The 22,156-nt window shown below is 41.3% G+C and overlaps 1 protein-coding gene across 3 annotated transcripts in view; it reads left to right on the top strand.

Moving 5' to 3' along the window:
• PHF20 (PHD finger protein 20) overlaps positions 1-22,156 on the top strand; it is a 143,736-nt gene that overhangs the window by 33,359 nt on the left and 88,221 nt on the right. For all 3 annotated transcript variants that reach the window (XM_070588207.1, XM_070588210.1, XM_070588208.1), the window contains one exon: positions 21,536-21,707. In XM_070588207.1, the coding sequence (XP_070444308.1) occupies positions 21,536-21,707 (172 nt within the window). The remainder of the gene's footprint in view (positions 1-21,535; positions 21,708-22,156) is intronic.

Here is a 22,156-nt window from a genome sequence, read left to right on the forward strand (position 1 = left end):
TTTATTTTTTTTTAGAGAGTGGAGTTTGTAAAATACAGATTTAGATTTTCCATGGAGATCATTAGTTCTCAAAGCAGGTTATCACACCAAGCAGACTGTGGAATATTGATAAGAATCTGTGTTTTACTTGTGGACCTGCCACTTTGGGGTGAACTTTCCGCATATCCATTTCCTGCTTTGTGGGTGGAGTAATCCTGTCTGCCTGCCTTACCTCCAGGGTTGTGTAGATGGACTGACTGTCTAACGTGTAAGAGGCTGCAGTTTACTAGTAACGATGTCTTGTGGATAGAACGAACGGAAGCTGCTTGTTCTGCTGCCTTCTTCCTGTCATCTGTGAGGAGCGCACCATCTGCCCTTGACAGTAGGCCTAGCCTTCCCTGTTCTTGCTCTGAATACAGTGAAAAGAGCTCCTTCTGTCTGAGGCTTCTCTTTGGCGTGTTTCCACTACTTTGTTTCCATTTAAGTTGATCGTGGTCTCCTTCCAGTTCTTGTACGAAGGTTTTTAAAATCTGAGTTTCATAATGTCCTTAGCTCTCTTTCTTTTTTATTTCTCTTTCATTGGGATTATTTGCACTGATCAAGTCTGAGTTCTGGTTCATACCTCTTCTCTTCATGTACCATCTTTTTTTTTTTAAGTAATCTTTCATTTCTAAGCTTTCCACATACACCTACTGAGTGTCTGTGTGAGTCAGGCATTATGCTAGGCACTATGGAATGAAGAAAAATCACATAGGTTCCTCAAGAAGTTTAGAGGCCAGCAGGGTATGCAGCTTTGACTTTTAGCATTGCTGGCCAACGATTGTTAATCATATATTCTCATGCTTATGTCTTTGTCAATAGCTCACATTTATTGAGTGATTTACTATGTGCCAGGTACAAGTGTAAAGGCTTTACATGTTATACCCTATTTAATCCTCACAACACTATCAGGTGGGTACTTTTATTATTCTCATTTTATACATGAGGAAACGGAGGCACAGAGCAGTTAACTAAGTTGCCCAAAGTTGCAAGCTGGTAAGTGGGAGATTTGGGATTTGCATCCAGGTAGTCTGGCTTTTGAGCATGACAAGGGTATGGCTTTGATCCTCATGCTGTGTCCTGTACCTTGGATAGAGAGTAAAGTCCCTGAAATTAATTACGGTAGTCCCTCCTTATCTGTGGGGGATATGTTCCAAGACCCTCAGCGAATGCCTGAAACTGCAGATAGTAATAAACTCTATATATACCATGTTTTTTTCCTATATATACATACCTATGATAAAGTTTTAACTTGTAAATTAGGCACAGTAAGAGATTAACAACAATAATAAAACAGAACAATTAAAACAATATAGTGTAATAAAAGTTATGTGAATGTGGTCTCTCTCTCTCAAAATACCTTATTGTACTCTATCTACTCTTCCTCTTGTGGTGATGTGAAATGATAAAATGCTTACATGATGAGATGAATGACATAGGCATTTTGATTTAGCGTTAGGTTACTATTGACCTGACATTGTCGTCTGCTTCCAGATCATGGTTGAGCACTGGTAACTAAAATTAGGGAGAGTGAACTGTGGATAAGGAGGGACTACTGTATAACATGAGGTGATATTTACTCTGTACAGAGTTCATGTACAAACCCCTGTGGGAGAACAGTTGATTTCGTGTGTGGGAATTTCAGAAGGCTGCACAAAGATGAGTTGATGCCAAGTCATTTATTCAGTGCTAGATGCTGGATATATAGTGGTGATTAGGACAGACATAGTTTCCAGTCTTTCGGAACTGACAGTCCAGTGGAGATAGATAGACCATAAACAAATAGACCAATACATGTAATGTTAGGTAGTGATAAATGCTAGGAAGAGGAAGAAGTAAGTGGACAGACAGTGACACTGTATGTGTCTGAGGGATGCTTTTTTATATGTAGAGTACTTAGGGAAAGTCTGTCTGACAAGGAGTTGTTTGAGTACTGATCTGAAGTGAGGGAGCCGGGTGGATATCCAGGGGAAGAAGATTCCAGGCAGAGGCAGCCAAGGCACAAGCCCTGAAATAGAAGCATGCGGGACGTGTTCAAGCAATAGAAGGTGCGTAGGTAAAGAGTGAGGGGCCAGAAGTAGGAAATTAGTCCAGATATGTTAGCAGGAGCTAGATTGGCCGTAATTGGGGGTTTGGACTCTATTCTAAATGTTTTAAACAGGGAAGTAACATTTTCTGACTTCAGTTATTAGAAGTGGCTATGGTTACTGTGTGTAGAATATGCTGTAGGCAGGTGTGGGCAGAAACAGGGAGAACAGTAAGGAGTCTTTTTGTAGTAGTCCAGATTAAAGGTGATAGTTGCTTGAACTAAAAAGCTATGGTAGAGATGATGAGAAACGATCAGAGTCTTTTTTTTTTTCCTAAGATTTTATTTTTTTCCTTTTTCTCCCCAAAGCTCCTCAGTACATAGTTGTATATTCTTCATTGTGGGTCCTTCTAGTTGTGGCATGTGGGACGCCGCCTCAGCGTGGTTTGATGAGCAGTGCCATGTCCGCACCCAGGATTCGAACCAATGAAACACTGGGCCGCCTGCAGCGGAGCGCACGAACTTAACCATTGGGCCACAGGGCCAGCCCCAGAGTCTGGGTATTTTTGAAGGTACAGCTAACAGATTTGCTGATGATGTTGTGAGGGACAGAAGAATGAAAGATGACTCCAAGGGCTTTTGGTCTAGCTACTAGTAGAGTTGCTATTTGCTGAAATGGGGAAGATCAACAGTTTGGTTTTGAACATGTTAAGTATGGGGCTCCTTTGAGACGACCAAGGGTAGATGTTGAGCTGATTGTTGAATAACTGAGTCAAGTGTGCAGGTGTGAGCTCTGGGTTAGATATAGAAATTTGGGAGTTGGCTGGGAGTCTATGGGATTAAAAAAGAAAGACTTTATTTTTTAGAGCAGTTTTAGGTTCACAGTAAAATTGAGCAGAAAGTACAGAGTTCCTATGTAAACTCTAACCCCACACATGCACATAGCCTCCTCCACCATCGGTATCCTGCATCAGAGTGGTACGCTTGTTATAATTGATAAACCTATGTTGACACATCATTATCACTCCATAGTTTACATGGGGGCTACTTTTGGTGTTTTACGTTTTATGGGTTTTGACAAATGTATAATGATGTATATCCACTATTATAATATCATACAGAGTAGTTTCACCGTCCTAAAAGTCCTCTGTGCTTCGCCTGTTCATCCCTTCCTCTTCTCTAAACCCTGGCAACCACTAATCTTTTTACTGTCTCTGTAGTTTTGCCTTTTCCATAATGTCTTATAGTTGGACATACACACAGTACGTAGCCTTTTTAGATTGGCTTCTTCCATTTAGTAATATGCACGCATTTAAAGTTCCTTCATGTCTTTTCATGGCTTAATAGCTCTTTTCTTTTTAGTGCTAAATAATACTCCATTGTGTGGATGTACCACACTTTGTCCATTCACCTACTAAAGGACATCTTGGTTGCTTCCAAGTTTCGACAATTATGAATAAAACTGTTATAAACAGCATGTGTAGGTTTTTGTGTGGACGTAAGTTTTCGCCTCATTTCCTTAAATACTAAAGAGCACTATTGATTGCTGGATTGTATGGTAAGGGGATGTTAGCTTTGTAAGAAACCGCCATACTGTCTTCCAAAGTGGCTGTACCATTTTGCATTTCCACCAGCAATGAATGAGAGAGTTCCTGTTGCTCCACATCCTCACCAGCATTTGTTGTTGTCAGTGTTTTGGATTTCGGCTATTCTAATAGGTGTGTAGTGGTATCTCATTGTTGTTTTAATTTGCAATTCCCTAATGAAATATGATGTTGAACATTTTTTCATATGCTTATTTACCATCTGTATATTTTCTTTGGTGAGGTGTCTGTTAGGTCTTTTGCCTGTTTTTTAATTGGTTGTTCATTTTCTTACTGAGTTTTAACAGTTCTTATATGTTTTGGATAACAATTCTTTATCAGATGTGTCTTTTGCAAGTATATGGGGTTTAAGGCTGTAAGACTGGATGGGTTCATTTAGTGTTACACTGTCCAAAAAAGTAGCCACTAGCCACATGTGGCTGCTTAAATAAAATAAAAAATTCAGTACCTCAGTCACACTAGCTACATTTCCAGTGCTCAGTAGCCACGTACGGCTAGTGGCTACCATATTGGAGAGCAGAGAAATAGGAAGTTTCCGTCAAGAAGGTCCTATTGGACAGTGCTGACCTAGAGAGTCAGTATAGATAAAGAGGGAGGAGTAAGTCCTTGAAGCCTTCAAGTGTCTAGATGTTAGCAGGTAAAGGCGAGACAGCAAGAGACTGAGAAGGAGTGACTATTAAGGCAGGGGGAAGTCCATGAGGAGGGTGTCCAGAGGCCAAGTGCAAAAAGTAAGGAGTAATCACCTCAGTCTAGTGATGCTGGTGGGTCAAGTAAGGTGAGGATTGAGTGACAGTTGATTTGGTCACATGAAGGTTATAGATGACCTTGATGAGTTGTTTTAATGGAGTGGTGGAGACAAAAGCCTGATTATCATGTGTTCAAGGAAGATGGGAGGGGCGAGACTGATGTGGTGTACAAGTGGAGGGATTGGTCATTGATAGGAGCAGATGTTCATTTGTTGTAAGGGGAAGGGGGAGACAGAGTATACAGGTACAGATGAAGGTCAGCTGGTAGAGTTGGTGATGGGAGCATGTGTTTTCTGTTTTTTTTTTTTTTTTAAAAGATTCACACCTGAGCTAACAACTGTTGCCAGTCTTTTCTTCTTTTTTTTTTCCATTCTTCTCCCCAAAGTCCCCCAGTATGTAGTTGTATATTCTAGTTGTGACTGCCTCTGGTTGTGCTGTGTGGGACGCTACCTCAGCGTGGCTTGATGAGTGGTACCATGTCTGCGCCCAGGATCCGAACCAGCGAAACCCCGCGCTGTGGAAGCGGAGCATGCGAACTTAACCACTCGGCCACGAGGCCAGCCCCCTCTGTTATTTTCTTTTTTTTGAGGAAGATTAACCCTGAGCTAACTATTACCAATCCTCCTCTTTTTGCTGAGGAAGACTGGCCCTGAGCTAACATCCGTGCCCATCTTCCTCTACTTTCTATGTGGGATGCCTACGCACAGCATGGCTTTTTGCCAAGTGGTTCCATGTCCGCACCCGGGATCCGACCTGGTGAACCCCAGGCCGCTGAAGCGGAATGTGCGAACTTAACTGCTGCACCACCAGGCCGGCCCCCACCTCTCTTGTTTTTTAAATTGAGGCATAAAATTCATTCTTTTCAGAGTACAGCTCTCTGAGGCACGCCTAACTCATACAGTCATTTAAGCACTACTGCCATGAAAATGTAGAGCACTTTTGTCACTCCACGAAGTTTCCTTGTGTCCCTTTGTGGTCAACCCCTCTTTCCATCTCCAGCCCTTGTCACCCACCGATCTGTCCTCTGTCCATACAGTTTTACATTTCCCAGAATATCATATAAATGGAATCATACAGTATATAGACATTTGAGTTTGGCTTCTTTCACTTATCATAATGCATTTGAGATTCATCCATGTTTTTGCATGAATCAGTAGTTTATTGCTGAGTGGAATTCCATTGTATGGATGTACCACAGCTTATCCATGTACCTGTTTGAAGACATGAATTGTTTCCAGTTTTTGGTAAATATGAATAAACATTTGCATATAGGTTTTGTGAGAATACAAATTTTCATTTCTCTTGGGTAAATACCAAGGAGTATGATTGCTGGGTCGTATGTTCATTGTAAGTTTAACTTTTTGAGAAACTGCCAAAGTGTTTTCCAGTGTGGCTAGTCTGTTTTACATTTTCACCAGCAATGAATAAGAGTTCCAGTTGCTCTGTATTTTTTTTTTTTTTTTTTGAGAAAGATTAGTCCTGAGCTGACTGCTGCCAATCCTCCTCTTTTTGCTGAGAAAGACTGGCCCTGAGCTAACATCCATGCCCATCTTCCTCTACTATATACGTGGGACGACTATCACAGCATGGCTTGACAAGTGGTGCCATGTCTGCACCCAGGATCCGAACTGGGCCGCTGAAGCAGAATGTGTGCACTTAACCACTGCGCCACCAGGCCAACCCCCAGTTGCTCTGTATTTTTGCCAGCACTTGGTGGTATTCTTTCTTTTTCCTTCCTTTTTTGTTATTGTTTTTTAAATGGAGATATAATTTACATACCATGAAATTCACTCTTTTAAAGCATACAAATAAATGAATTTTAGTATATTCAGAAAATTGCACAACCATCACCACTGTCCAATTCCAGAACATTTCCATCATCCCCAAAAGAAACTCCATATACGTTGGCAGTCACTCCCCTTTTCCCCTCAGTCCTCTCAGCCCTAGGCAATTGTTAATCTACTTTGTCTCTGTAGATTTGCCTATTCTGGACATTTCATAGAAACAGAATCATACAATATGGGGCTGACCCGGTGGCGCAGTGGTTAACTTTGCATGTTCCGCTTCTCAGCAGCCCAGGGTTCACCACTTTGGATCCCAGGTGCGGACATGGCACCGCTTGGCAAAAGCCATGCTGTGGTAGGTATCCCACGTATAAAGTGGAGGAAGATGGGCACAGATGTTAGCTCAGGGCCAGTCTTCCTCAGCAAAAAGACGAGGATTGGCAGTAGTTAGCTCAGCGCTAATCTTCCTCAAACAAAAGAAAACAAAACCATACAATAGTTGTTCCTGTGTGACTAGCTTTTTTCTCTTAACCCGTTACTTTCAAGACTTATCTGTGTTATAGCGTATATCAGCATCAACATTCTTTTTTATGGATAAGTGATATTCCATTGGGAGGATATACCATATTCTGTTTATCCATTCATCAGTAGATGACTGTTTGTATTGTTTTCACTTTTTGGCTATTATGAATAATGCTGCCATGAACATTGTGTACAAGTTTGTCTGTAGACATATGTTTTCCTATCTCTTGTGTATATACCTAAGAGTGGAATTACTGGGTCATGTGGTAATTAACCTGTTTAATAAACCTTTGAGCAACTGCCATACTCTCTTCCACAGCAGCTATACCATTTTACATTCCTACCAGTAATGGGAGTTCTTTTTTTTTTTTTTGGGAGGAGGATTAGCCCTGAGCTAACATCCGCAGCCAGTCCTCTTTTTGCTGAGGAAGATTGGTCCTGAGCCAACATCTGTGCCCATCTTCCTCTATTTTATATGTGGAATGCCTGCCACAGCATGGCTTGATAAGTGGTGCCTAGGTCTGTGCTTGGGATCTGAACTGGTGAACCCCAGGCTGCCAAAGCAGAACGCACGAACTTAACTGCTAATGCCACTGGGCCAGCCTTTGGGAATTCTTTTTTTGATTGATTTTATTTTTTTATTTTTTGTTTTTTTTTGAGGAAAATTAGCCCTGAGCTAACTGCTGCCAATCCTCCTCTTTTTGCTGAGGAAGACTGGCCCTGAGCTAACATCCATGCCCATCTTCCTCTACTTTATATGTGGGATGCCTACCACAGCACGGTGTGCCAAGTGGTGCCATGTCCGCACCCAGGATCTGAACTGGCGAACCCCGGGCTGCCGAAGTGGAACATGCGCATTTAACTGCTGCGCCACTGGGCCAGCCCCAATGATTTTATTTTTTTAAGTGAAATAAGAAGTAGAATCCTTAGCTGAGACTGAGGATCAGGAGGAGGGGGGCTTGGGTTTAAGCTAAGGTATGAATGTAAGGTATGAAATATCACTTAGGAGAGTGAAGAGAGATTGGACATGCGAAATATGGTAGGATTGCTGGTGCCATCAAATGCCATTCAGGTCTCACTGGAAATTGGTGGTCATAGAGTTTTTTTTCACTAAGCTTTTTATTTTAGAAGAGTTTTAGATATACAGAAAAATTCCAAAGATAATCTAGAGAGTTCCCATAAATGACATACTCTGTGTCCCCTACTGTTAACATCATACATTAGTAAGATAGAAATGTAAGGTACATTTGTTACAATTAATGAACCAATATTGGTATATTATTATTAACTAGAGTCTATGCTTTATTCATATTTCCTTAGTTTCCCCTAATGTCCTTTTTCTCTTCCAGGATCCAAGATCCAACATTACATTTAGTAGTCATGTCTCCTTAGGCTGCTTTTGGCTGTGTCAGTTTCTAGATTTTCCTTGTTTTTGATGATCTTTTATTTATATTAGTATGCATTCAGATATTTATTTTAGACTTTGGGTTATAATCCAATACTACTTTATTTTGTTGCTCCTGTTGTTCCATTGGGAACTCTTTCAGTTGACTCTTGTGTCCTTTTGACATACTCCCATCATCATCGTGTGTGTGTGTGTGTTTAATATTTCCTTATTTCTGACACTACAAAGTATTCTAGGCTCATTTTGTGTATTTCCTGCCCCTGTCCTAGAATCAGCCATTGGTTCCTTTTATTAGGAAATAGTATTAGACACCAAGAGCTAGATGCTAGGTGTGTTCCTTGCTACTAAGGGGTCATTGCTTCTAGGCTCTGGATTATTATTATTATATTTTAAGGAAAAGATAATATCCGTATTTTTTTTTCTCATTACAATTGTGATCTATATTTGTTTTAAAGGAACAAAAATTCTTGGGGCTGGCCCTGTGACCGAGAGGTTAAGTTCACACGCTCCACTTTGGCAGCCCAGGATTTTGCCAGTTCGAATCTTGGGTATGGACATGGCACCGCTCATCAAGCCATGCTGAGGCAGCGTCCCACATGCCACAACTAGAAGGACCCACAGCTAAAAATACGCAACTATGTACCGGGGGGCTTTGGGGAGAAAAAGGAAAAAAAAAATCTTAAAAAAAATAAAAATTCAAATGTCACAGGACTCAATAGGTCAGAACCTTGAGAGCCCCCTTGGTGCCTCCTGGACTTCTCCCTTCCACTACATCATCTAATTTATCAGCTAATCCTGTCAGGTCCAGTTGCAGAATCTATTCTGACTTTGACACTAGCTGCCATCTTCACCCTACTGCCTTGGCCCAAGCCCCTATCATGGATCTTCTGGGCCCCAGCAGTAGCCACCTAACTGGTCTCCTGCATCTATCTGGACTCTGCCTCCTCCTCAGTCTAGACCTACCACTTAGCAGCCAGTTAGTAGGCCCTGGATTTTTAAAAAAACTTTTTTGATATTAATTTTCATGGCAGTTTACAGTTGTAAGACATTGAATTAAGAAAAGAGCAAAGATGCTACTCTTTTTTAAATTTTATTTAAAAAAACCTTTTTTATTGAAGTATAATTTATGTTAGAGTGCACAAGTCTTAAGTGTGTGGCTTTGATGAACTTTTATAAAAGCATTGATGTACCTGTGTAATCACCACCCAGATCAAGATGTAGACGTTGTAGGAACCTCAAAAGGCCTTTTCCCCTCACCCAGTCACACAGCCTCCTCTACCCCTAAGGAAACCACGATTTATGTTAAAGTGTGACCCATCAGCATGTCGAGTACATTCCAGCTGCTGAAGTGCAGGAGTGGAGAATGTGGAGAATCAGATTTACTTAGGGTTGGAGTTTACCCAGGCAGATATGATGAAGGCAGAGAGTTGAAAGTATCTGCAAGGAAGTGTGATTAAAGTCTAAGATTTCCAGGATGAAAGTGAGGGTGAGAGGAGGCAGAAGGAACAACGTGAGCAAAATATTCAGAGCTCAAAGAACATGGTGTGTTCTGAGAATCTGGAGAGAGAACAGATCAGGAGTAGTGGGAGAGTAGGCTAAAAAGGGAAATTTTAGGCAGGATAGAGACATGGTCAGATTCCTCTTAGGAACAAAAAAGTGGTGGTGTTCACTCAGTCACCAAATATTGACTGAGTGTCTCTGTATCACTACGTTTGCGAGTACTGATGGAGGGTATATGGATCGTCTGGACATAACTGTTGAATTGTTACTGGTGAAAAAAGATTGGGATTGAGAGAAAGATGAATACAAGTTAGACGTCTCAGATGTTGATTAGTGGAAATGCTGAAGGGGTAGGGAAAGAGTTAAGGCATCCAAAACACAGTTTTTCTACAGCTTAATAGTCAGCCCTTTGTTTTTCATTAAATACAACTTGCATCCCCATCCTCTCTCCAGCAAAGGCTGGGGATGGCTTAGAATGTTACTTTTGTGCATAGAAGTCTTGCTTTGGGTGTGTGCCCTGAGCCAGGAATAGAGGCACGCTATGATTCTTGAAGTAAATGAGTGCTATATGTTTGCAGAAAGGCTGTTTATATAGGGAAGATTCTGGAAGCAGCGTGAATGCCCAACCCCGGGGGGAAGGTTTAGGCAAATTCTGGGCTAGCCACCAGGAGGACTTATTAGGTGGCTAAGACAGAAGACACCTCTGTGGATGTGAGTTAATACAAGGATATTTACATGTAAAGTCAAATTAAGAGCAGAAGGCTCTTCACTGGGCTTAGGGTCAGATTTGGATACTGATCTTGGTTACACCTCTTTAGTTACTCTCTTTGAGCCTGCATTTCCACAAATATAAAATGTGTGCGATGATGATAACTCCTTAAGTCCTCATGAGATTGTGGTAAAAATCCATTGAGATGACTTATATAAAGGCAGTTTATAACACCTAGAGTGAGCTAGACACATTGGTTATTAATAACCATGTAAGTGAACGCTGACCAATTGGAGTGGGAAATAAGATGGAAGTTGTTATCCTTTCTGGTTCCTCTTTTTTTGTCTGCAACATTTCTTCAGTTCATATTTCTGGTGTGTGTGCGGGGGGAACAAACAGGTTTATGCCAAGCACTGTCTGGCTGCTCTAATTTAAGCGTGTGCACAGTGTGTGGTGTTGGGCAGCTTAACTTTACTCAGAAGCAACCAAGACTCTGAGCAGCAAGCCTTCCTGGGACTTGAGGTCATTATACTATGGACAAGGCGACATTGTATCACTGTGTTAGACCTGGAGTGTTCTCTCTTTCTGGACATGCACATGGGGTTATTCATTCTCGTTTGGTGTGAACTTTGCTGTCCCACAGTTCTCTCCTTTCCTTGGCGGAGCCCTAGGGTAGGATGGCTTATCTGGTAGCTTAGAGCAGCGTTTCTCAAACTCGAAAAGATGAAGACTGGCCTTCAACCTCTATACCATCTATGGATCCCACTTTTAGTAGCATTGGAGCAAAATGCTACTGTGTTATTTATTGCTGTGTAACAAATTTTCTCAAAATTTAGTGGCCTAAAACAAGACTAAACATTTATTATTCAGTGTCTGTGGGTCAGGAATTCAGGAGCAGCTTTACAGGAGGGTTCTGGCTCGAGGTCTTATGAGGCTGTAGCCCAAGGTGGTTCCTGCATGCTGCTGGCAAGTTGTTGCTGGTTGCTGGCAGGAGACCTTAGTTCCTTGCCACGTGGACCTTTCCATAGAGCATCTAGAATGTTCTCATGACATAGTACCTGGCTTCCCCTAGAACGAGAATCCACAAAGCAGCAGTGCTGTGTATATGTGTGTGAGTGTGTGTTAAAATTATGTAACATAAAGTTGGCCATTTTAACCGTTTTTCAGTGTACAGTTCAATGACATTAAGGACATTCAGGTTGTTGTGCAACCATGATGACCATCCATCCCTAGAACTTTTTCGTCTTCCTAAACTGAAGCTCTGTGCTCATTAAACAGTGACTCCCCATTCTTCCTCCTGGCACCTGGTAACCACCACCTACTGTCTGTCTCTGTGAATTTGACTACTCTAGATGTCTCATGTGACTGGAATCATGCAGTATTTGTCCTTTTGTGACTGACTTACTTCACTTAGTGTGTTTTCAGGGTTCATCTATGTTGTAGCATAGATGCCTTTTTAATGCTGAGTAATATTCCGTTGTATGGATATATCATAATTCATCTGTGAACGGACACTTGGGTTGCTTCCACTTTTTGGCTATTGTGGATAATCCTGTTATGAACATGGGTGAAGAGATATCTGTTCGAGTCCCTGCTTTCAGTTCTTTTGGATGTATATGCAGAAGTGGAATTGCAGCAATGCTTTTTATAACCCATCCTTGAAGTCCCACACTATTGCTTCCACCAAATTCTATTTGTTAGAAATGAGGCCACATGCAAGGGGAGGATAATTAGGCTCCTCCTTTTGAAGGAAGAAGTGTCAAATTTGCAGACATAGTTTAAAGCCACTACAATTGCCTTTTGAGAGTGATCATGTAATGTCAGGTTAATTGCAAACACATCCTAAAATTCTTAAGCAGTACTTGGTTTTATGGTGGTCATGTTGATCAGTGGGTCTCAATGTTTTTCATGTCACTGTTCACTTGTAATCTGTTTGTGGCACCTCAGCTGGGAAGCTCTGATAAGGTGGTCCAGATTATGGATAAGTACAATAAAACATTCCTCATGGATACCTTGTGGACCACCAACTCTGTGTTTAACACCAAGTGGTCCATGGACTGCTATGGGGAAACACTCATTTAGGGCCTGACTGTCCATCTATATAATAGGTTTGGAATCCGTAAGATTCCTGCACCACTGTCTACAGAGTTGTTTCCTTTCTCACCTTCAGTTTCCTGCACTTCGTTGCCCTCTCTACCTATGCTGATTTACTCAGATTGTACCATCTCCCAGAAACACTCTCCAGTCTCAGTTCCTCCTTGATCGCCTGGAAAATACCTATTCATCGTTCATAATTGAGATCAAATGTCTCCTTTTCATTAGAGTTGTCTTGGCCCCTCCTTCTTCCTCACTGCCACCCCTCCAACCCTAGAACTAGCTATTTGCTCCTCTGTACCCTTCTATACCTTAACTAGTCTTCTGTTGTTGCACCTGTGATACTTTATTACAATTATTTGTGTGTGTAGGCACAGCTTTATTCCCTCTGAGGATACTGCAGTGAATAAGAAACAGATGCCTTTAGGGGTATCTGTAGTCACCTATGGAAGCAGACCATAACCAAGTAAATGGAGAAACAAATGAAATAATCACAGATTGGAGTAAACACTATGAAGGAAGCAAGCGGGAAACTGACACAGAGTGGAAGGAGATGGGGGCTCCTTGAGACAGTGTAGCAGGCATTCTGAGGCTCTAGGAGGGTGAGGTGTTCCCTGGGAAGAGTGCGCAGGGGGAGGTGTTCTAGGTAAAGGGAGCAGACCGGGTATGGGAAGGCTTGTGTTATGTCTGAGGAAATATGTCTTGTAACATAGAGTTTGTCTTCTGCCAACTTCTGTGATCACACATCTTCATGGATTTGGCTCTGTGTTTCCCAACCCCAGTACACTTCCTGGCCCAAAGTAGGTACTCAGAAAATGTCTGTGGAATTGATGAATTTCTCTTCCTCTAATTTTTGTCCATTCTCCTTGTCCCTTTATTTTTTAATATCTTTAAAATTTTTTATCTTTTTAAAGATTGGTACCTGAGCTAACAACTGTTGCTAATCTTTTTTTTCTTCTTCTCCACCCCAAAGCCCCAGTACATAGTTGCATATTCCAGTTGTAGGTCCCTTTAGTTCTGCTATGTGGGCTGCTGCCTCAGCATGGCTTGATGAGCTATATGCTAGGGCTGCGCCCAGGATCCAAACCGGTGAAACCTTGGCCTGCTGAAACAGAGAGTACGAACTTAACCACTTGGCCACGGCGTGGGCCCTTCCCTTTACGTTTGATTGGCTACATTAATCTTCTGTGTTGGGGCTGGCCCTGTGGCCGAGTGGTTAAGTTAGCGCGCTCCACTGCAGGCGGCCCAGTGTTTCTTCGTTGGTTCGAATCCTGGGCGTGGACATGGCACTGCTCATCAAACCACGCTGAGGCAGCGTCCCACATGCCACAACTAGAAGGACCCACAACGAAGAATATACAACCATGTACCGGGGGGCTTTGGGGAGAAAAAGGAAAAAAATAAAATCTTTAAAAAAAAAAAAATCTTCTGTCTTCCTGTTTGGCTTAGTGACCAGTTAGATCACTTGCTTAAAATAAGGCTACCATAGTAACCTAGTTTACTATGAAGTTTGGATTATCTGGCCTTTCTAAGTTGAATTTTGGATAAATATGAGTTTTTTATACTTTTTGGCCTTTGGAAGAAAGCTATTTTGTGGCTAATTAAATTTTGCCATGGTGACCACAGAACACGTGCATATATCCCCTCCAATTTGACAATTTTTGTGCTGGGATCTGTTTGTCTTTTTGACATCTACAACATGCATATCATTGGTTTATTTTGATGATTCACCTTGGTTTGTGTATATGTTCCTATTGCTGTTTTGTGGCTCTAGGTATTCATAATCAATTCTTTTTTTTTTTTAAAGACTTTATTTTTCCTTTTTCTCCCCAAAGCTCCCTAGTACATAGTTGTGTATTTTCAGTTGTGGTCCTTCCAGTTTTGGTACGTGGGATGCTGTCTCAGCATGCCTTGATGAGCAGTGCCATGTCTCTGCCCAGGATTCGAACCGGCGAAACCCTGGGCCACCAAAGCGGAGCACGCGAACTTAACCACTCAGCCACGGGGGTGCCCCCATAATCAATTCTTTTTAAAAAGTACATTTGATGAACATTTATTGAATGCCTAATATATGCAGAACATACTGGAGGAAATTAAAACATTTGGCAAACCCCTCTCTTCATCTTTCAAAGTTCAGCCCAACTGCCGAGTCTTCTCTAAAGCTGCTTTCCCAGCCCCCCAGCATCTGATGAAAAAGTTTAAAGTGGGCTCCCACTGAGTTGCTGACTGAGCAAGGTGAGCAGAGGAAGTAGTTTTGGCTCACTAAGGAAGACATTAGGAGGTGAGTGGTAGGGAATGTACTTTAAAAAGAGAAGGGTCCATTTGGGTGCTTTACCAGAGTTTAGGGGAGAGCATGCAAGAGTCTTTTCAGTCCAGGCAAACCATGAAGACACAATGCCTCTCTTCTGTCTGGTCCTGGTTATGGGGTATAGCAGGCCAGGTAATTCTAGGGGTGTACTCCTTTACTCTTTCTCTATAGATAGAGATCAAGACTGTTTTTGGTCTCTCCTTGTGGAGAGGAGTGGGGAATTTCAAGGAGGCTACCAGACTTCTCTTTGGGCTCTTGCCACACTAGAAGCCCTCATGTTTGCTCATCAGCTTTGTATCTCCAGGACCTAGCAGTTTGCTTGTCTCAGATACAAAGTTAGGAATGTTTTTTGAGTAGTGGAATCAATAGGGCATGGTCTCTGCTTTATAAAGTGCTTAGCAGTCTAGTGTTTGTATTCACCATATAAAAATCCTGTTTGTGACTTGACTGTGAAGTGTTTTTATGGGGTCTTGAGCTCGTTTCTTTAAAGGAAAACTATTGATTTTGAACACTTATATCGTATCTGATGATCATTTCCAACTTTGTTATTAGTTTAGGCAAAATTAACTCAAGAAGAAATAGAAAACTTGACCATGGGGCCGGCTCAGTGGCGCAGCGGTTTAGTTTGCATGTTCTGCTTCTCGGTGGCCTGGGGTTCGCCGGTTCGGATCCTGGGTGAGGACATGGCACCACTTGGCACACCATGCTGTGGTAGGCGTCCCATGTATAAAGTAGAGGAAGATGGGCATGGATGTTAGCTCAGGGCCTCTCTTCCTCCTCTTTGATTGGCAGTAGTTAGCTCAGGGCTAATCTTCCTCAAAAATAAATAAATAAATAAAACAAATTAAAAAAAAAAGAAAACTTGACTAAAATAGAAACCATAGAAGTAAAAGAAAAGGTAGGTAAAGATCTATCTTATGAAAAGGCCCCAGAGTAGGCAGTTTCATAGAAAATGAAATAAAGCTTTCTAGTCCCTTGTATAAAGTTAGCATAGCCTAATACTGAAACTGGGCAGAAGGGGCATAATACAAGGAAACTTGAACAAATCCTACTTATAAAAGAGACACAAAACTTGTCAATAAAATACTAGAACACCAAACTGACACTTATTAGATGAATGACACATGCGGGGCCGGCCCGGTGGCGTAGCAGTTAAGTTTGCATGTTCCACTTCTCGGCAGCCCGGGATTTGCTGGTTCGGATCCCGGGTGCGGACATGGCACTGCTTGGCACGCCATGCTGTGGTAGGCGTCCCACGTATAAAGTAGAGGAAGATGGGCACGACGTTAGTTCAGGGTCAGGCTTCCTCAGCAAAAAAGAGGAGGACTGGCAGTAGTTAGCTCAGGGCTAATCTTCCTCAAAAAAAAAAAAAAAATGAATGATACATGCAACCAAATATGACTTATATTAGTGGGGTAATGATAACTTAAACTTAGGAAATCTATTATTTCATTATTTTCATAGAATACTAGAGAAAAGCTGTATGATCATCTTGACAAAGGCTGCAAATTCTCAAAATTTATTCTTGATGAATCCTTGATAAGGTCACTATAGAGGAAAACTTTATGAACGTGAGTAAATGCATTAATTAGAAACTTTAACAAACTTCATGCTTAACGATGAAACACTGGAGACATTTTCATTAAAGAGAAGGATGCTGACTATCTCTGCTAATTTTCAACGTCATCTTGGAAGCACTAATCAATGTGATAACACAAGAAAAATAAATGGCAGGTGTCAGTATTGAAAGTGAGACAGTATAATCATAATTTGAATATGATTTGATAATCTACCTGAAAAATGCAAGGGAATTAATTGATAATCCATTGGATAGATTTTGAATAGGTTCAAAAAATCAAAACATTGTAACAAGGCATTCAGTGAAATTGATTGCTTCTACTTTTTTTTAAAAATTTTTAAATTTTTTATTTGTTTTTAAAGATTGGCACCTGAGGTAACAAATGTTGCCAATCTTCTTCTTCTTTTTTTTTTTTTTCTGCTTTATCTCCCCAAACCCCCTGTACATTGTTGTATATCTTAGTTGCAGGTCTTTCTAATTGTGGCATGTGGGACGCCACCTCAATGTGGCCTGACGAGCGGTGCCACGTCCGCGCCCAGGATCCATACCAGCGAAACCCTGGGCCCTGGCAGCGGAGCATGCAAACTTAACCACTCGGCCATGGGGCTGGCCCCTGTTTGTACTTCTTTATCCTGTACCTCTTCTACCCCCTATAGATAACCAGCTTTTTTAGTTTCTGCCCATCCTACCAGTGTTATTGTATTTAAATGCAAGCGAAAATAAACATATGTTCTTATTTTCCTCGTTTGTAACACAGAAGGTATCACAAGATATGCACTATTGTGTAGTTTGCCTCTTTTAAACTTAATATGTCTTGGAAATCTTTCTATATCAATTGATAGAGTGTGTTCTCATTTTTTTCTTACAGTTACATAATATTCTATTTTGTGGATGTGCCAAGCAGCATATAAACCCAATAACCATGAAGCTATTAGTTGATATCTGCCCATTAAATGCTGTTTAAAACTTTAAATTTCTTTCACAAGTGTTATGTGACTAAATCCTTGTAAAAATTCAAACTTCAAGCAAAAGTCTCTTGGCCATTTGCAAGAGACTTTCTTTCTCCCCAGAGTTAACTTTTGTTGTCAGTTTGATGTTCAATATCTGTTCCTTTCTGGCTAATTTTCCCTTAGAAATGTGACTCCTAGCTGCAATGTTAGTTGGAAACTAGAGTCTCATCAGTGGCTGTTACATGTTGAAGCTGGAAATTTTCTCTTCTCTTTTCTGTCTATATGGATTCAATTCACATCTCTTTTGTTAACCTTCCTGTGTCTTCTCCAGCTCCCCTTATGGTTGTCCAAATATTTATATTGAACCAGATAGCGTTAGTATTTTTGTAGGTAAAAAGCAGTTTCATGTGGTTCCACCTAATCGTTTTAAAGCTTAATTGGTTCATGTGTCTGGTTCTTTTCAAGGGTAGGGGCCAGAACACGTATGTCTCATAATCCCTTCCAAGACCTGGAATTGACTGGCCAGATCAAAGTTACTTAATAAAATTCTGTTGACTGATGAAGCTGAGCTGTCCTTAAGGCAACTAGCAGTTGTGATCCACCAGTCTTACTGAGTTGATCTCTAAGTAAGATCTCAACTGTCTCCCTTTCCTCTGAAATGCAGTTTGGTTCCCCATCCTCCATGAGTGACTTGCATCCTTGTCACACTTTAGAGCAGTAGGGAGAACCACTTCCTACTTAGGAAGCCCTGCTGACCCCTTGGTTACTGTTGATTCTCCTGGAGAGGTTTGTGTAGTCTGCAGACAGTGGGATGCCTGTGCCCTGTGAAGTTTTTTGAGCAAGGAAGGAGAGTTAGGCTAGCCGAGGGCCCAGAGGTCCCACAGACTTTGAATGTGTGCAGTGGAGTTGCTAGCCTAGGAATTTGGAGTTGATTCTGTGGATCCAGACTTCCCAGACTTTCAGAAGACACTGAGCAGTGCGGATTCAAAGGAGTGTGAGATTTGTCCTGAGGTTGCCAACTTTTTATTTTGCCAAATAAATATATTTCAAATAAATATCTAATTATATACTTTTTATAGTTAATACATGCTCATGGTACAACATTCAAAACTTACAAAAGGATATACATTGAATAAAATAAGTCTCATACTTCCTCTCCACTTCCTTAACTATCCAGTTCCCCTCCCAAGAGGCAAACCGAGTTGCTTGATCACCCTTCCAGAGATAGCCCACGCATTTAAAAACAGGGATGAATGTGTTGGCTGTCTCCCCTCCCCCAAAGAAAGGATAGTGCATTCAGTACCCAGTACTGTTTTATATCTTGTTTTTTTCTACTTTTCTTAGAAATCTTTTAAAATCAGTACGTAGAGAGCTGCCTCATTGTTTTCAATGACTGCATAATATTAGTAAGGGTATTGAAAACAATTAACATTGTTTTAACTTAAAAAGTATGTTTAAGGGGCTGGCCCAGTGGTGCAGCGGTTAAGTGCGCATGTTTTGCTTTGGTGGCCTGGGGTTCGTGGTTCGGATCCCAGGTGCAGACATGGTGCCACTTGGCAAGCCATGCTGTAGTAGGCATCCCACATATAAAGTAGAGGAAGATGGGCACGGATGTTAGCTCAGGGCCAGCCTTCCTCAGCAACAAGAGGAGGATTGGCAGCAGTTAGCTCAGGGCTAATCTTCCTCAAAAAAAAAAAAAAGTATATTTAAGCACCAAAAAGTTAGAAAGAATATGATTTTTTTTATAAAGAAAAGTTCTGTAAATTTAGTTCTGTGAAAAATTAATTCTGTGCGTTGATCCAAAGACCTGTGTTTGAAAACTATTGCTATAGATAGTAAACCATTAAGGAAACCCAGATCATGTTATTTTAGGGAGGCTCACTAGTCTCTGGTAGGCTGAATGAATGAGAGGGCAAGAGGAATATAATTGAGATATTCATGTCCTTCTCCCCATTTTACAGAGAGGAGTAGGTTTAGGGAATCCTCTGTCTCCTAGAATTGTACTACTCAGTTCATCAGATTATACAATTAGCCAGTCTGCTGTCAAGATGTCTTGTGTTTATAGCAGCTGTATGTCAGTCGGATTGGAGTAAGGAGACTAGTTTCAGGGCTGTTTATTCCTTCTGTTGATATTTTATGAACAATTAATATATGCATAGTACCATTAGGAATTTTGAAGAGCATACCGTGTCAGTCCTGTGTGGGAAATACTCATATGAAGTGATGGTGGCCTGAAGTTGGAGAGTGACTGAAATTGGCATAGGTAGCTGGAGTCTGAGAGCCTTGGGACTGAAGAATTGACAGGACAGGTGACCTTTGGGAAGAAGAGAGAGAGTGGAATTCATTTGCTGAACATTTATCGAATGCCCAGTATCTGCAACCTGCTGTGATAGATTAATGCCAAGCAAACTGCCTTACAGGATACTAGCATAGGGTTGAAGAAGACACAGCATAGAGACACAAGGCAGGAGGCCTGTTTGTTTAAGAAGCACATATTAATTAGGACAGCAGGGTACTAAGTGCTGGTTACAAGAAAGGAAAAAAATGGTACAAATCCATGTTGTAGGGAGAAAATACAGGCAGAATCTAAACTTTCTCAATCTAGAATAGCAATCTCATTAATACAAGTGTATTTAAGAGAACAATTGCATATGATATTTATTTTTCTTTATTTTTAACCATCTATTTATTTTTGGAATGAGCGATACATTTATGTGGTGGAAAAATAAAGAAGTGTTAAAAAGTATGCTGCAGAGGCCAGCCCTGTGGCCAAGTGGTTACGTTTGCGCGCTCCACTTCAGTGGCCCAGGGTTTCACTGGTTCGGATCCTGGACACGGACATGGCACCACTCGTTGGGCCACGCTGAGGCAGTGTCCCACATGCCACAACTAGAAGGACCCACAACTAGAATATACAACTATGTACTGGGGGGATTTGGGGAGAAAAAGCAGAAAAAAAAAAAAAAGATTGGCAATAGTTGTTAGCTCAGGTGCCAGTCTTTAAAAAAAAAAGTATGCTGCAAAAAGTCTCTCTCCCACTCCTCCCCTCCCCCGCCCAGTTCCCCTTTTGTATCAGTCAGGTTTAAATGCTGGAAACAGAAACTATTCTGTGTACTTTAATGACAAAAGGATTTAACACAAGGAATTGGGTACTTACAAAGTTGTTGGAAGGGTTGGTGGTGTGGGACTCAGGGGGCTGCTCTTAGAGTATCCATTCACCACTGGAGCTATCGTCTGGAGGTTAGGAAGTCACTACTGCCACTGCCACCCTCACCATTGCTGCTTGATACTCAGGAAGCCAGTGACTAGGTGTTAGACCCTTGCTACTGCAGACCAGCACATTAGTATCACCTGGGGGCTTATTTCAAGCTCTTATGCCCTGACTCCACCTACTGAATCAGAATTTGCATTTTAACAAGATCCCCTGATGATGTGCATTACATGAAAGGTTGAGAGGCCCTGCACTGGAGCGCTGGGTCTGGCCACCACAGTTGCCTCCAAACCCCCAGATCTCCATCACCTTGATTGCCAATTGTGTGGAAGACAGGGAAATGTAGTTGTTGGTTTTCCCAGCTCTCTCAGTCTAGAAAGAGGGTGGAATGGAGATTGAAAGAGCCTATCTACCGAACTGACCATACTTCTACAAGTAACCATTGTTAGTTTCCTGTGTATCTTTCCAGATATGTAAACATACATGAATATATATTCTTTTTCATCTTTAAAAAAAATAAACAATAGCTTACCATACACAGTGTTCTGCACCTTGCTATTTTCATTTAACTGTTCGTTTTGAGAGAGCTTTTCGTATGGTGACATAGAACCATCTTGTTCTTTTTAATAACTGCATGATATTTCCCTATATGGATTACAAAATTCTTAAGATTGAGACCATGTAATATAATTTGGGTTGCATAGTCATTCTAATTTATTGGCACATGTAAAATCTAGTTGTTAAATGTTTGCTTCCTGCCTCTTTTGTGCTCAGGTCTTGTGTATATCTCATCTTGTTTAAATTGCACTACAACCCAGTGTGTTGGGTATCCTTCCTCCACTTTACATGAGGGAACTCAGGCTCTGAGTTCTTAAACTAAGGAGTATCCAGGTTGGGATTTGAACCTCAAGTTTGTTAGCCTCTGTAATTTGTGATTTGACACAATTACACAGAGCTTCTAAGTGGTAGGCTTTATTTGGTACTTTGGTAACCTACTCCTTTGGGAAGAGGTTTGGAAGGGTACCATCTTGGATATTTTGGTAGTTATTAAAGGTACTTCAATTTTTTTTCTGATTCAGGTATCCAGCTCACATAGAAGACATTGACTACGAAGAAGGAAAAGTACTCATCCATTTCAAGCGTTGGAACCATCGTTACGATGAGTGGTTCTGCTGGGACAGTCCTTATTTACGCCCTTTAGAGAAAATACAGCTGAGGAAAGAGGGCTTACATGAAGAGGAAGGATCTTCTGTGAGTAACAAATCTGGAAAGTTCTGTAATGAGCTGGGTCAGCCATTGGGTACTTGATGTTCCAGCCTTTGATGTTCAGTGTGAAAGTCAGTAGCAGCTGGGGACCAATCCTTATTTAGGCCTGTAGTTGCAACCCTGAGATCTTCATGGCACATGGGGCTCTTGAAGAATCCCAGGTGTCATCTGTTTGTATGATGTGATTGACGTGACAGCTCATAAACTAACTTGGTTAAGACTGCATTTGTGATGGACAGGGACCTTTTCTCTCTCTTTACCCCACTGTATCCCTTTAGATCATTTATTAAGTTCATCTGCTGTTTGATCATTTATTAAGCAATCATTCCATGTGGAGCTCTGTGCTAGCCTCATATCAAGGTCTTTTAGAAGCACTTGAAAAACTTGGAATTGATTGGACGGTATTCCTTTTTTCTAAATTTCATCACTATGCC

Source organism: Equus przewalskii, chromosome 21 (assembly GCF_037783145.1).
Source record: "Equus przewalskii isolate Varuska chromosome 21, EquPr2, whole genome shotgun sequence".
NCBI classification, from domain to species: Eukaryota; Metazoa; Chordata; class Mammalia; order Perissodactyla; family Equidae; genus Equus; species Equus przewalskii.